General features: G+C 53.6%; 1 protein-coding gene across 2 annotated transcripts in view; it reads left to right on the forward strand.

The window, feature by feature from the left end:
* SCNN1B (sodium channel epithelial 1 subunit beta) overlaps window positions 1–6,592 on the forward strand; it is an 85,658-nt gene extending 79,066 nt beyond the window's left edge. For both annotated transcript variants that reach the window (XM_032157112.2, XM_058440276.1), the window contains 6 exons: window positions 944–1,061; window positions 2,347–2,422; window positions 2,511–2,568; window positions 3,909–3,970; window positions 5,376–5,451; window positions 5,708–6,592. In XM_032157112.2, coding sequence (XP_032013003.1) covers window positions 944–1,061; window positions 2,347–2,422; window positions 2,511–2,568; window positions 3,909–3,970; window positions 5,376–5,451; window positions 5,708–6,088 — 771 coding nt within the window. In that variant the 3' untranslated portion in view covers window positions 6,089–6,592. The remainder of the gene's footprint in view (window positions 1–943; window positions 1,062–2,346; window positions 2,423–2,510; window positions 2,569–3,908; window positions 3,971–5,375; window positions 5,452–5,707) is intronic.
* The last annotated feature ends 7,185 nt before the right edge of the window (window positions 6,593–13,777 follow it).

Here is a 13,777-nt window from a genome sequence, read left to right on the forward strand (position 1 = left end):
GGGGCGGGGTTGAGTGGAGAGAGGTAGGGAGGAGCTGGCCAGGGCTGTATCCAGGAGCCCAGGGTAGTCAGGACCTAGAAAACTGGATAGGCAATGAAACACCAAGAACCACTGCCTCCATTCGTGCAGCGCTTCCTGAGCACCTGATGCGGCCCTGAATCCTCCCTCCCAACCTCAGGAGACAGGTGTCCTCAGCACCCTGTTTCACCTATGAGTAAACCGAGCCCCGGAGGGTCATGACTCGCCCTGGGACACATAGCTGGTCTCTGAGTGGACTGAAACCAGGTCAGAATGACCTGAAAGCCCAGTATTTGGGGCCAGGTGAGTTGAGACTCATCACGTCCAGCCTCCTGGAGGCTGCCCGGGAGCCCTCCTCTTCCTCGCCCCACCAGGAGACGTTCTGCAGACCAGTGGGCCACTCACTTCCTCTGTCATCGGCTGTGCGTCAGGACGCTCAGAGATCATCCTTCTCCTGGCTTTCCCTGGGCAATTCCCTGTGGGAGGAAGGAGCACAGAGCCAGCCTGCCTGGCTTCCTCGGTGGCCTGTCAGGGTGCATCTGTGTCAAGTGCTTGGATGGAGGCTGGCATCGTGACGATGAGAGCTCTCTGAGCATTGGCTTTATTATTAAGAGCAAGCCGCTCTTCCCCATGTTGAAGGGTGAGGACTCCAGCTCTGAATGGTGGGACCTGGGATACTGCGGTCTGGCCTGGGTCCCTCTGTGGGGTCTAGGGACCTGCTGGGAAGCCCAAAAGCGTCCAGGACTGTGGGGTCTGTAGCTGCAGCCAGTCATCTCACCACAGCTTCTCAGCCCTGGAGCACCTCCGCCAGCTCCCCTAGCTCCCTTAACCTGGGTATCATTTCTCTGGACACCCCTGGTGCTGGGATGGGGACATCACTGACTATGCCTGTGTTCTCTCCTTATGAACCCCCTACCCCCCACAGGCCTGTCTTCGCTCCTGCTTCCAAGACCACATGATCCATAACTGCAACTGTGGCCACTACCTGTACCCACTGCCCCGTGGGGAGAAATACTGCAACAACCGGGACTTCCCAGACTGGGGTGAGCGGGGGCACAGGGGGATCGGCACTCCAGCCAGCTGGGGCCACAGAGGCTCTGACCATAGAGGAGGGGGCAGAGCTCAGTGCCCTCAGCAGAGTCCAGAGATGTGCCCAGGGTGGCTCCTCCACAGTCTGAGGTCCCTCCTACAATCCCCTCCCAGGCCTCCTTTCTGCAGGAACCCAGCCTTCTCTCTGCTCCTCAATTTCATGAAGCATGGGCTTGAAACACATAGGCATAGGATACACGTGTCCTTGTGGGCCTGTGTCTGTGTGCCACACAAATGCTCGCACATGCGCAACCCTGGGCATGTGGCTGCTGGCGAGTGTGTGCCTGCACTCGTGTTCCCAAGTGCACAAGTGCAAAGGCATTTCCATCCTTGCATCCAAATGCACAGGAGCCATTCGTGACTGTGGTGGGTTGCTGTATGTAGTTTACGCACAGGCACAAATCACTTCCAGGGTCTGCATTTGTGCACTCTGGCTTTTGTGCACTTGTGTGTGTGTGTGTGCACGCACATGTATGTATAAGGCCACGTGTCCATCTTCAGCAGGTGTGTTCATGTCTATGTGGGCTCACTGGGTCTCTCTGCAAGGCACTGGGTGGGAGGGGAGGGTGAGGAAGCCATTAGCATGATGGTGGCCTCCAAGGACTCGAAACCTGGAGTCACAGCAGGAAGAAGAGCCCTGCTGGGCTCACAACCAACTGGCGCTGAGGCCTGGGAGCCCTGGCGGTCTGGAGTCCAACCACCGATTAATGTTGTCAGCAGGGTGCAGTGGCTCATGCCTGTAATCCCAACAGTTTGGGAAGCTGCGGCGAGCAGATCGCTTGATGCCAGGAGTTCAAGACCAGCCTGGCCAACATTGCAAAACCCCATCTATAAAAAAAAGAAAGAAAAAAAAAGTAAAAGAGAGACAGAATAAAAAGTATGCTGTCAGCAGGAGACTCACCACTTACAACCAACACAAACTAAACGGGAAAACGTTATTCCTTCCAGTCGCCCACCCTTTGTTCATGACCCCATAACCCTGTCCACCAGGCAGGGATGGGGATGGCCGGCAAAGGGAAAGCTGCTGTGACCCCCCTGAGCTGGGCCCCAGGCCAGGCTGGGGTGAAATGGCTGGAGGTCAGGGGCTGGGTGGGGAGCAGTGATTTTTCATGACACCTCCTCCCGCCACCTAACCACAGGGCCAGGAGAGCAGAGGGGCCAGCCAGAGGCTCAGCAGGGGACAGGGACACCTAGAAAGCCCCCTTAAACCTCTTGGCCGCCTCTCTGTCTCCTGCGCAGCCCATTGCTACTCAGATCTGCAGACGAGCGTGGCGCAGAGAGAGACCTGCATTGGCATGTGCAAGGAGTCCTGCAAGTGAGTGCGGGTGGGTGGGCACAGCAGCGGGCAGGCATGGAGGGGCATCACTGGCAGGGACCACAACAGGCCTGGCCTTCTCTTTCAGTGACACCCAGTACAAGATGACCATCTCCATGGCTGACTGGCCTTCTGAGGCCTCCGAGGTGAGACAGTTGGGGGCCAAGCTCCTGGCCCCCACCTTTGGCTGGGGACAAGTCTGGGCATAAGATGTGGGCTATTTGGAAATTTGGAGGGGGTGCCTTTTCCCCTCCCTCCTTCTCTCTTTCCCTCCTTCCTTCCTTCTTTCTCTGCTTTATTCCTTCCTTCCTTCCATCTTCCTTCCTTTCTCTCTTTTCCCTTCCTTTCTTCCTTCTCTCTTCCTTCCTCCCTCCCTCCCTTCTCCCTTCCTTCCTTCCTTCCTTCTTCCTCCTCCCTTCCTTCCTCCCTCCCTTCTTCCTTCCTTTTCTCCCTCCCTTCTCCCTTCCTTCCTTCTTTCCTTCCTTTCTCCCTCCCTTCTCATTTCCTTCCTTCCTTCCTTCCTCCTTTCTTCCTTCCTTCTCCCTCCCTCCCCACTTCCCTGTTTCCTTCTTTCTTTCCTTCCTTCCTCCTTTCTTCCTCCCTCCCTCCCTTCCTTCCACCAATATTCTCCCAGGCACTGTGCTATGTACACAGCACAGAATTAGACATAATCCTTTTAATAGGAGAGGGCCAAGATCACAAGGAGAAATAAAATCATTTCAAAGTGTGATTATGGCTGTGAAATAAACAGGTTATGGGAGAGAGTAACTGGGGGAAACTACTTTATTTTTGTATTTTTACTTTATTTTTTATTTTTGGAGACAGGGGCTTCCTCTGTTGCCCAGGCTGGAGTGCAGTGGTATGATCACAGCTCACTGAAGCCTTGAACTTCTGGGCTTAAGTGATCCTCCTGCCTCAGCTGTGGTCCTCAGCTGGGACCACAGGCACATGCCACCAGGCCTGGCTAATTGTTAAACTTTTTGTAGAGATGGAGTCTCGCTATGTTGCCCAGGCTGGTCTTGAACTCCTGGCCTTAAGTGATCCTCCCACCTCAGCCTTCCAAAATGCTGGGATTACCGGCATGAGCCACCATGCCCAGCTTCTGGGAAAGCACGTGTTAGATAGAGTGGTCAGGGAAGGCCTCTCTAAAAAGGTGACATTGGAGGCAGAGGCTGAGCCAACATGGGCAGAGCTGGGGAGGATTCCAGGCACAGGGAGCAGGAAGTGTGAGGACCAGAGGTGGGAGAGAGCCGGGCAGGGTGGCTAGGCCCACCGGGGAAGCGTCTGGAGGCCCGAATCCTTTCTCCCCTAGAACAGCAGCCACAGCTTCCACTACGACCTTCCTCCTGCTCCTCATCCAAATTGTGGTTCCCCTGGGGGCCTCAGGAAGGGACAGGGCTGTGGTCTACTTCCCCCAGGGAGCAGGGCCATGACTGGGAGGGATGCTGCAGATGGCAACTTTTGCAGCCACCTTCTTGGGTTCCAGGACTGGATTTTCCACGTCTTGTCTCAGGAGCGGGACCAAAGCACCAATATCACCCTGAGCAGGTGAGCCTGAGCCTGGGCAGGGCTGGGGAAGACAGGGAAGGGGTCCAGAAACTCGGGGCAGGAGTTTGGACACAGGACAGCTCCTCAGACACCTTGTCACATGGGTCAGAACCAGGAGCAAGTCTCGAGGAGGAGGCACTAGGAGTGAGACAGAGGAAAGGCAGCCACGGGGACTCTGAGTCTACCACTTGCTCAGGAGGAGCCTGTGCTTCCCTCTGTCACTGTCCATCCAACCAGCCATCCATTCATCCTCCATCATCTACCCATGCACTCAGCCATCCTCCACTCATTCATCCTCCATTCTCCCATCCACACACCCAGCCATCCTCCACCCATTCATCCTCCATCATTCACCCATGCACCCAGCCATCCTCCACTCATTCATCCTCCATTCTCCCACCCACACACCCGGCCATCCTCTACCCATTCATCCTCTATCATCCACCCACGCGCCCAGCCATCCTCCACCCATTCATCCCTCCATCATCCACCCCTCCATTCTCCCACCCACGCACCCAGCCATCCTCCATTTATTCATGGATCTCTCCATCCACTCAACACAAACACTAGTTGAGCACAAGAAAGACAGACAGTCCAAGCTAGCAGGAGTCTAGGGGGCAAACATATGCAAAAAGGGCTTAAGGAGGGGAGGGTCTGTGCAAGCCCCCTACTCTAGGAGTACAGCAGGGAAGGAGCCTCAGTCTGCCTGAGAGGTAAGGGAGGTCTGCGTAAGGAGGTGGCTTTGAGTGAACTCTCCAGGGAGGAGTAAGTGCTGTTCAAATAAGAAGAGGTACCAATGTCCAGGCAGAAGACAAAGCTTGAAAGCCTGGAGGCATGAGACAGCACAGCCTTTCTGAGGACCATCAGGTGGGAGGGGAAGCCCACACATCCACCCTTCTCTGTCCCAGGTGCAGTGAAGGCACTCAAGGCTCAGTGAAGAGCTCTGTGCAGAGTCACTGCGTATAGCCCAGGCCACCCTGAGGGTACAAAGTGGGGAGCTCAGAGCAGATCTTGGGGCTGTCCCAGGCCAGAGTGTCCTATAGGGAACTGGTAGGCAAGGGATGGAGAAAGGGGGCCATAGGATGGGTGCTGGGCAGAGATGCCCAGAGGGGCTGGGAAGGGCTGCACTTGCAGTTCTTGTTTGGACTTCACCACTCGTGGGGGCATGCATGAGAGAAGCTCAGGACAGAGGAGGGCTGGGGCGGCCATCCTTGGCTGCTTTCCTGTGTGCATGTGTGCACGTGCGCATGTGTGCATGGGTGTGTGGGTGCATGTGTGTGCATACATGTGGGTGTGTGCACGTGCATGTGTGTGCATGTGTGTATGTGCGTGTGTGTGTGTCTGTCTGTCTGTCTGTCTGTAAGGGGGATACATTAGTCCCAGCCCTTCTCGCTGCCTCCTGCAGGAAGGGAATTGTCAAGCTCAACATCTACTTCCAAGAATTTAACTATCGCACCATTGAAGAATCAGCAGCCAATAACGTGAGTTTAGGAGGCTCCTGATACCCCAGCCCTGCCCTGCCCTGACCCGACCCCTGCACCCTGAGGGTGGGGAAAGGGTTCTGAGCCCTATAGAGGAATTAGGAAGATCCCTGAAGCAGTCCCAAGTTATTCCCCTGGGCCAAGATGGTCACCCCCTCCCATTCCCACCCAAGAATTACCTCCCAGGAAGCTGTGAGGCTGGGATAGAGGCAAGAATGTGTGGCCTGAGCTCACCCCAGCTCCCCATTCTCCACAGATCGTCTGGCTGCTCTCGAATCTGGGTGGCCAGTTTGGCTTCTGGATGGGGGGCTCTGTGCTGTGCCTCATCGAGTTTGGGGAGATCATCATCGACTTTGTGTGGATCACCATCATCAAGCTGGTGGCCTTGGCCAAGAGTCTACGGCAGCGGCGAGCCCAAGCCAGCTATGCCGGCCCACCACCCACGGTGGCTGAGCTGGTGGAGGCCCACACCAACTTCGGCTTCCAGCCTGACACGGCCCCCCGCATCCCCAACACCGGGCCCTACCCCAGTGAGCAGACCCTGCCCATCCCGGGCACTCCGCCCCCCAACTACGACTCCCTGCGTCTGCAGCCGCTGGATGTCATCGAGTCTGACAGTGAGGGCGATGCCATCTAACCCTGCCCCTGCCCACCCCGGGTGGCTCGAACTCACTGAGCAGCCAAGACTGTTGCCCGAGGCCTCATTGTATGGTGCCCTCTCCAAAGGGTCGGGAGGGTAGCTCTCCAGGCCAGAGCTTGTGTCCTTCAACAGAGAGGCCAGCAGCAACTGGCCCATTCCCGGCCAAGGGCTCCGTAGAATCACGGTGCTGGTACAGGATGCAGGAATTAATTGTATCTTCACCTGGTTCCTACCCTCGTCCCTACCTGTCCTGATCCTGGTCCTGGCCAGGCCCTGGAGACCCCTCGGAACACCGTCTCCTGGTGGCAGGCCACTTCCCTCCCAGTGCCAGTCTCCATCCACCCCAGAGAGGAACAGGCAGGTGGGCCATGTGGTTTTCTCCTTCCTGGCCTTGGCTGGCCTCTGGGGCAGGGGTGGTGGAGAGATGGAAGGGCATCAGGTGTGGGGACCCTGCCAAGTGGCACCTGATTTACTCTAGAAAATAAAAGTAGAAAATACTGAGTCCAGCTGTGTTATTTGTTTGACTGGGCAGCCGAGGTGCCCTGATGGCGGAAGGGCATCCATAGTGGCTTGAGAGAGACCCAAACTGGTTTAAGGGAAAGGGTCTCAAGCCCCTCCTTCCACTGCCAGCTCCCAGGCCGACACTCATTGGTCCCTGCCTGGGTTGTGTGCCCATCTCTGACCCAGTCAGTGTGGCCAGTTAGATAAGCTGCTCTGATTGGTCACACCTGAATTCATCTGCCCAGACCTGAAGCCAGTTTGGCCCCCAGGAGAATCACATGGTCCAAGGGCAGTGGGGGCACAGTACCCAGGGTTGCCAGATAACAATCAGGCTGCTTGGTTGAATTTGAATTTCAGATAGACAAACTGAATTTTTTTTTTTTTTTTTGAGATGAAGTATCGCTCTCGTTGCCCAGGCTGGAGTGCAGTGGCGCAATCTCGGCTTACTGCAACCTCTGCCTCCCGGGTTCAAGTGATTCTCGTGCCTCGGCCTCCCGAGTAGCTGGAATTACAGGCGCGTGCCACCATGCCCAGCTAATTTTTGTATTTTTAATAGAGACAGGGTTTCACCATGTTGGCCAGGCTGGTCTCAAGCTCCTGGCCTCAGGTGATCCACACGCTTCAGCCTCTCAAAGTGGTGGGATTACAGGCATGAGTCACTGACCCCGGCCGAAAAACTGATTTTTTAGTATATGTACATCCATGCAATACTGGAGACACATACAAATAAATCATTTGTTGTTTTTCTTGAGCATTTTATACATATATATTTTTATAGAGATGGGGTGTCACTGTGTCACCCAGGTGGGAGTGCGATGGCATGATCATAGCTCACCGTAGCCTGAAACTCCTGGGCTCAAGCCATCCTCCCACTTCAGCCTCCCAAGCAGCTGGAATTACAGGTGTGTACTAACATGCCTGGCTAATTTTTTTTAATTAACATTTAATTTTAATTTTTTTCATTCTACATTTTTAATTGCTAAATACAGTCCCCCAAAATCTTAAGGTCCCCAAAGAGAGATCAGGGAGCTGTCGCCAAAGAAGAGTATGGTCTGGCAGGTGCACACACAGCACTGCAGCACCCTGCTGTCGCCTACCAGGCCCCTGGTAATGAAAGAGAGGCTGGCTTAGAGCCTGAGCCTCTGAGGGCCCAGCCTTCCTGGCCTAGGTCACCTGTGTCCCTTGGTCTGGAAGGTAAACAAGCTGGCCTCCCATCAAGTGCTCAGGATGGCACCTGTGGAAGAAGGAGGTGCCACAGAGTCGGTGCCACTTCAGTCAAAGGCAACGTTGTTAGGGGCTGAGTAGGGAGGGCTGAGTAGGAAACTGGGTTTCCCAGCTTGGGCCTGGCTAGTCCGCAGGCTGGGCCACAACTCTTGGTGGTTACCACACTTACTACTGTGATTACTGCTTTTATTACTAGCAGTAGTAGTTGTGGCCACACTCACTGCTACCATTTGTTGTTATTAAACAAGGACTACATTGGATCAAGTACTTATCATATGCCAGGCACCATGCCAAGAACTTTTTAAATCTTATTTCATTCTCATAACCACTGAGAGATAGTATAATAGCATCCCATTGCACAGGTAAGTACACTGAGGCTTAAAAGGTGAAGTAAGGTACTCGAGGTTTGTAAGTGACAAAGCTGAGACCCCAGCCTCACCCTCTGGGTGCCCATGGTCATAACAATACCAGTCCCTTACAGGAGCCCAGAGCTTTCGTATTTATTGTCTTATTTGAAGCTATGGGTATTATTATCTAGCCCGCGTGACCCCTCTTCAGTTACATGTCAATTTGAACAGGCTTAAGCTACACACGGAATTCATTAGCTCTTGCAGTAAAAGGATTTCAGGCATGGCTGTATGCACGGGCTCGCCTAGATCTGGGGTTTCTTTTTTCCTTTTTTTGAGATGGAGTTTTGCTCGTTGCCCAGGCTGGCGTGCAATGGTGCAATCTCAGCTCACTGCAACTTCCGCATCCTGGGTTCAAGCGATTCTCCTGCCTCAGCTTCCCAAGTAGCTGAGATTACAGCTGCCCACCACCACGCCTGGCTAATTTTTATATTTTAGTAGAGACGAGATTTCACTATGTTGGCCAGGCTGGTCTCGAACTCCTGACCCCAGGTGATCCCCCCACCTTGGCCTCCCAAAGTGCTAGGATTATAGGCATGAGCCACCATGCCCAGCCTAAGGTTTCTTTTTTTCTTGTTTTGAGACAGGGTCTCACTCTGTTGCCCAGGCTGCGGTGCAGTGGCACAATCACGGCTCACTGCAGTCTGGACCTCCTGGGCTCAAGCAATCCTCCCACTTCAGCCTCCCTGAGTAGCTGGGACTATAGGTGTGCACCACCACATCCGGCTAATTTTTGGATTTTTTGGAGAGGGGGGTCTTCCCATGTAGCCCAGGCTGGTCTTGAACTCTAGGCTCAAGCGATCCAGCAGGCTCGGCCTCCCAAAGTGCTGAGATTACAGGTGTGAGCCACCACACCTGGCCCTATCTGGTGATTCTGTGTTGCCGTCCTTCTTAGAAAGGTTTCCTCCATGTGCTGTTCTTTCTGAATATCTCTTTACACCTGCTGTTGCAGCCCTGTCCCCTCAGCACAGCAATCCCAGGGGGAAGAAAGCTCTTCCTGAACATTTTCCCAGCAATAGTCCCAAGAATGAGGCTTGTTTGGACCCGCCCAGGGTCCATGATCATCCTGAACAGGTCACGGCAACAGGGAATGGATGGAGATGCTGCCTGGCCGGCCCTGAGTGAATCTATGGAGGGTGGCCCTTTGCAGACACCTGTAAGAGGTCCTGTTCAGAGACATTTTGGAGCTGCCTGTAGATTGTGAGGTCAGGACCAGGCTGAGGGTGAGCATCAGCTTGCCATCCCTGCTCTCAGTGGGCCATGAGGGCCAGGCTGTGGTGCAATGGCCTCATCGCTAAAAGCGGGCTCCAAGTCATTCTCCTGTCCTCTGGATCTAGCGGAGAGAAATGCTGTCCCACTCCTACTCTGAGATCCCTTTTTTACGGCTGGAAACTTAGGCCTGCGGAGCCCAAATTGCCCAAAAACAGCATTCTGTAATTCCCAACTCTACCCCAAAAGGAAAGGTGGGTTACAGATGCCAGAAGACTATGAAATTAACATTGTGGGCTGGGCGTGGTGGCTCATACCTGTAATCCCAGCACTTTGGGAGGCCGAGGTGGGCGAATCACTTGAGGTCAGGAGTTCAAGACCAGTCTGGCCAACATGGTGAAACCCCATCTCTACTAAAATACAAAAATTAGCCAGACATGGTGGCGCATGCCTGTAATCCCAGCTACTTGGGAGGCTGAGGCAGGAGAATTGCTTGAACCCAGGAGGCAGAGGTTGCAGTGAGCCGAGATCACACCACTACACTCCAGCCTGGGCCACAGAGCGAGACTCAGTCTCCAAAACAAAACAAAACAAAACAAAACAAAAAAAACCACGAAATTAACACTGTGTACATGTGGCCACCACCACTGTATTTCAGCGGCTCTTCAAATAATCCTATGAGTTAGGTACCATTTTGACTCCCAGTTTTCAGATTAGGAAATGAGGCGTGAAGAGGTGAGGTGACTTTTCCAAGGTCACACAGCAGCTGGGAGGTGGTGAAGCGCTGAATCAAGCCCAAGCCTGTCCCACTCCACAGCCTAGTAGCTCTCATGAGCCCAGCACAAAGCTCACCACAAAGCTTCCACTTTCGAGCAGCATGTGTCACCTTCCAGGTTTCTGGCTCTCGCTTCTTCGAGGCAATAGCCAGGCTCAAACCCTGCCAGGAACAACCTGTGATCCACCACATGAGAAACCAAAATATTTTTCTTTGTGTGGGTTTGAAGCTGATGCTGTCAAGGCCAGCCAAACTGGTTCTGAGGATGTGAGGATGGCATGTGTGGGAAGCCCTGTGAGGACAGAGCTGGTGGGACACTGACCCTGGCAACCCAGTGGGGCTGGTTCAAGAGTGGCCTTGGAGGTTGGGCGCAGTGGCTCATGCTTGTAACCCCAGCACTTTGGGAGGCCGAGGCAGGCAGATCTCCTGAGGTCAGGAGTTCAAGACCTGCCTGGCCAACATGATGAAACCCCATCTCTACTAAAAATACAAAAATTAGCCAGACATGGTGGCATGTGCCTGTAATCCCAGCTACTCGGGGGGCTGAGGCACGAGAATCACTTGCACCCAGGAGGCAGAGGTTGCAGTGAACTGAGATCACCCCACTGCACTCCAGCCTGGGCGATAGAGCGAGACTCCATCTCAAAAAAAAAGAACGGCCTTGGGGATGGCAGGGTCACTCCAGAGGGCTGGCCTGGGTGACCTGCCAGCCCGCTGGGATGAGGTGTCCCACCACGTGCCCACCGTGTCCAACATGAGGAAGGCTGCCTGACAGCCGGGCAAGAGTATAGGTGCCGCGGTCACCAGGCTCACTCTGAACTCCGGCCCTGCCACGTGGTAGTTGACTGGCTCTAGGAAAGTCCTTAAACCTCGCCATACTGTGGATAAGACTCCATGCCTCCCAAGGCTAGAGTGAGGTCTGTTTATTTATTTACATATTGATTGATTGACACAGGGTCTCACTGTCACCTAGGCTGGAGGGCAGTGGCGAGATCATAGCTCATTGCAACCTCCAATTCCTGGGCTCCAGTGAGCCTCCCGTCTCACCCTCTTGAGTAGCTGGGACTACAGATGCCCACCACCAAGCCCAGATAATTTTTAAAAATTTTGTATAGAAATGAGTCTTGCTCTATCACCCAGGCTGGAGTGTAGTGGTGCAATCTTGGCTCACTGCAGCCTCAAACTCCCAAGCACAAGCAATCCTCCTGCCTCAGCCTCCAAAGTAGCTGAAACCAAAGGTGTGCACCACCGCAGGCTAATTGTTGTATTTTTTTTTTTTTTTTTTTTTTTGGAGAGACAAGGTCTCACTATGTTGCCCAGGCTGGTCTCAGACTCGTGGCCTCAAGCCATCCTCCCGCCTCAGCCTCCCAAAGCCCTAGGATTACAGGCATGAGCCACCATGCCCAGTCTGTGGTGAGGTTTAAGTGAGACATCCCACAGAGGCAGAGCTCAGCCCAGCCCCTGAGACCCAGGCAGGGCTCAATTCCAACGACAGCCCCTGTGACAGACACCACTGCCATCCCCTTTCTTTCTTGTTAACAGAAACCCAATCAAGGCAGCCAATAAGCTCAGCTCAGGCTATAAATCCTGATTGGTCTAAGCCAGTGTTTCTCAACTGGAGGAAGTTTCTGGAGACATTTTTGGTTTCACAACTAGGAAAATACTACTGGCATCTAGTGGGTCAGGAAAGTTAAACAGACTGCAACGCACAGAACAGCGTCAAACACAGAGCTGTCCGGCCCAAAACGCCAATAGCCAAGGCTGAGAAACGCTGGTTGAAGCCAGCCTGGGCTTTGTTGCCTCCTTTGTAGCGGGGACGCCTCGTGACTGAGAAACGGCCAGTGAGGGCTAGGAGAAGGTTGGTCAGGGCTTCCAGGGAAGCTGCCACTTGCATGATAGAAGGGACAGAATTGCTGCTCTACCTTCTCTGCTCCCTTCTTCCCTGAATGCAGATGCAGCACCTGCAGTTACAAGAGTCACCTGCCACGATGAGGCCTCCAGCACATGGGGCAAAGTTTCAAATCACAGGGCCTGACTCCAACCAGCCACTAAATCAGTGCCTGTAGCCACCACTCTTTTTTTTTTGAGATGGAGTCTCACTCTGTCACCCAGGCTGAAGTGCTGTGGCACGATCTGGGTTCACTGCAACCTCCACCTCCCGGGTTCAAGCAATTCTCCTGCCTCAGCCTCCAGAGTAGCTGGGATTACAGGCACGCATAACCATGCCCAGCTAATTTTTGTATTTTTAGTAGAGACGGGGTTTTGTCACGTTGGCCAGGCTGGTCTCGAACTCCTGACCTTAGGTGATCTGCCTTCCTCAGCCTCCCGAAGTGCTGGAATTACAGGCCTGAGCCACCGTGCCCAGCCACCTTTTACTTCTTTTTTATTTCTTGTTATCAAGAAAAATTAATTTCTATGTAAGTCACTCAAATTACCTTATTCCATTACTTATAGCCAAATATAATCTTAACAGATAGACGCTATTAATGAAAAACACTGATGCTCATACACCATACATTTTAAAAGAGAAAAAATGTGTGCCAGGCACAGTGGCTCATGCCTGTAATCCTAGCACTTTGGGAGGCCAAGGCAGGAGGATCACTTGGGCCTAGGAGTTCAAGACCACCCTGGGCAACAAAGCAAGATCCCGTTCCTACAAAAAATGTTTTAAAAAATTAGCCAGGTATGGTGGTCCCCATCTGCAGTCCCAGCTACTTAATGGGCTGAGGCAGGGGAGTCGCTTGAGCCCAAGAGTTCGAGGCTGCAGTGAGCTGCAATTGTGCCACCACACTCCAGCTTGGGTGACAGAGTGAAACCTTGTCTCAAAAAAAAAGGAAAAAAGTAAAAGCCTAATTCCTTACCATGGCTGACCAGCCCCCTTATGATCTGCCAGCTTCTCCAGGGATACTGCTTCACCCTTTCCTCCATGAAGCCCCTCCTCTCCTGCCCCAGCTGCCCTTGGACATGCCTCAGGGCCCAGTCTGCACCACTCCCTGGGCCTGAACGCGCCTCCTCCTTCACTCTCTGCCACATGGCTCTTACTCTGAAGGTCTCAGGCTGCCCACTTTATGCAGTACCAGCTTCCACCCTGACACCTGCTTTTCTGCTAGCACTTACCTCTGAAATTATCCCCATTTACCTTCTTCTCCCTCCCTCTCCCACTGAACATAAGCTACAGGGGAGGACCTGTATCCCCAGACATCCCCAGTGCGCACAGCATGGCAGACATGTGGGAAACACTAAAAAATGCATTGAAGAAGGAAGAGGCCGGGCGCAGTGGCTCTTGCCTGTAATCCCAGCACTTTGGGAGGCCGTGGCAGGCAGATCACTTAAGGTCAGGAGTTTGAGACCAGCCTGGCCAACATGGCAAAACCCCGTCTCTACTAAAAATACAAAAATTAGCCAGGTGTGGTGGCGGGTGCCTGTAATCCCAGCTACTTGGGAGGCTGAAGGGGGAGAATCACTTGAGCCCAGGAGGCGGAGGCTGCAGTGAGCCAAGATCACACCACTGCACTCCAGCCTGGGTGAAAGAGTGAGGGGAGAAAAAAAAAGAAGAAGGAAACAGTCTTC

The sequence above is a fragment of the Hylobates moloch genome, unplaced genomic scaffold (genome assembly GCF_009828535.3).
Source record: "Hylobates moloch isolate HMO894 unplaced genomic scaffold, HMol_V3 SCAFFOLD_6, whole genome shotgun sequence".
In the NCBI taxonomy this organism is placed as follows: Eukaryota; Metazoa; Chordata; class Mammalia; order Primates; family Hylobatidae; genus Hylobates; species Hylobates moloch.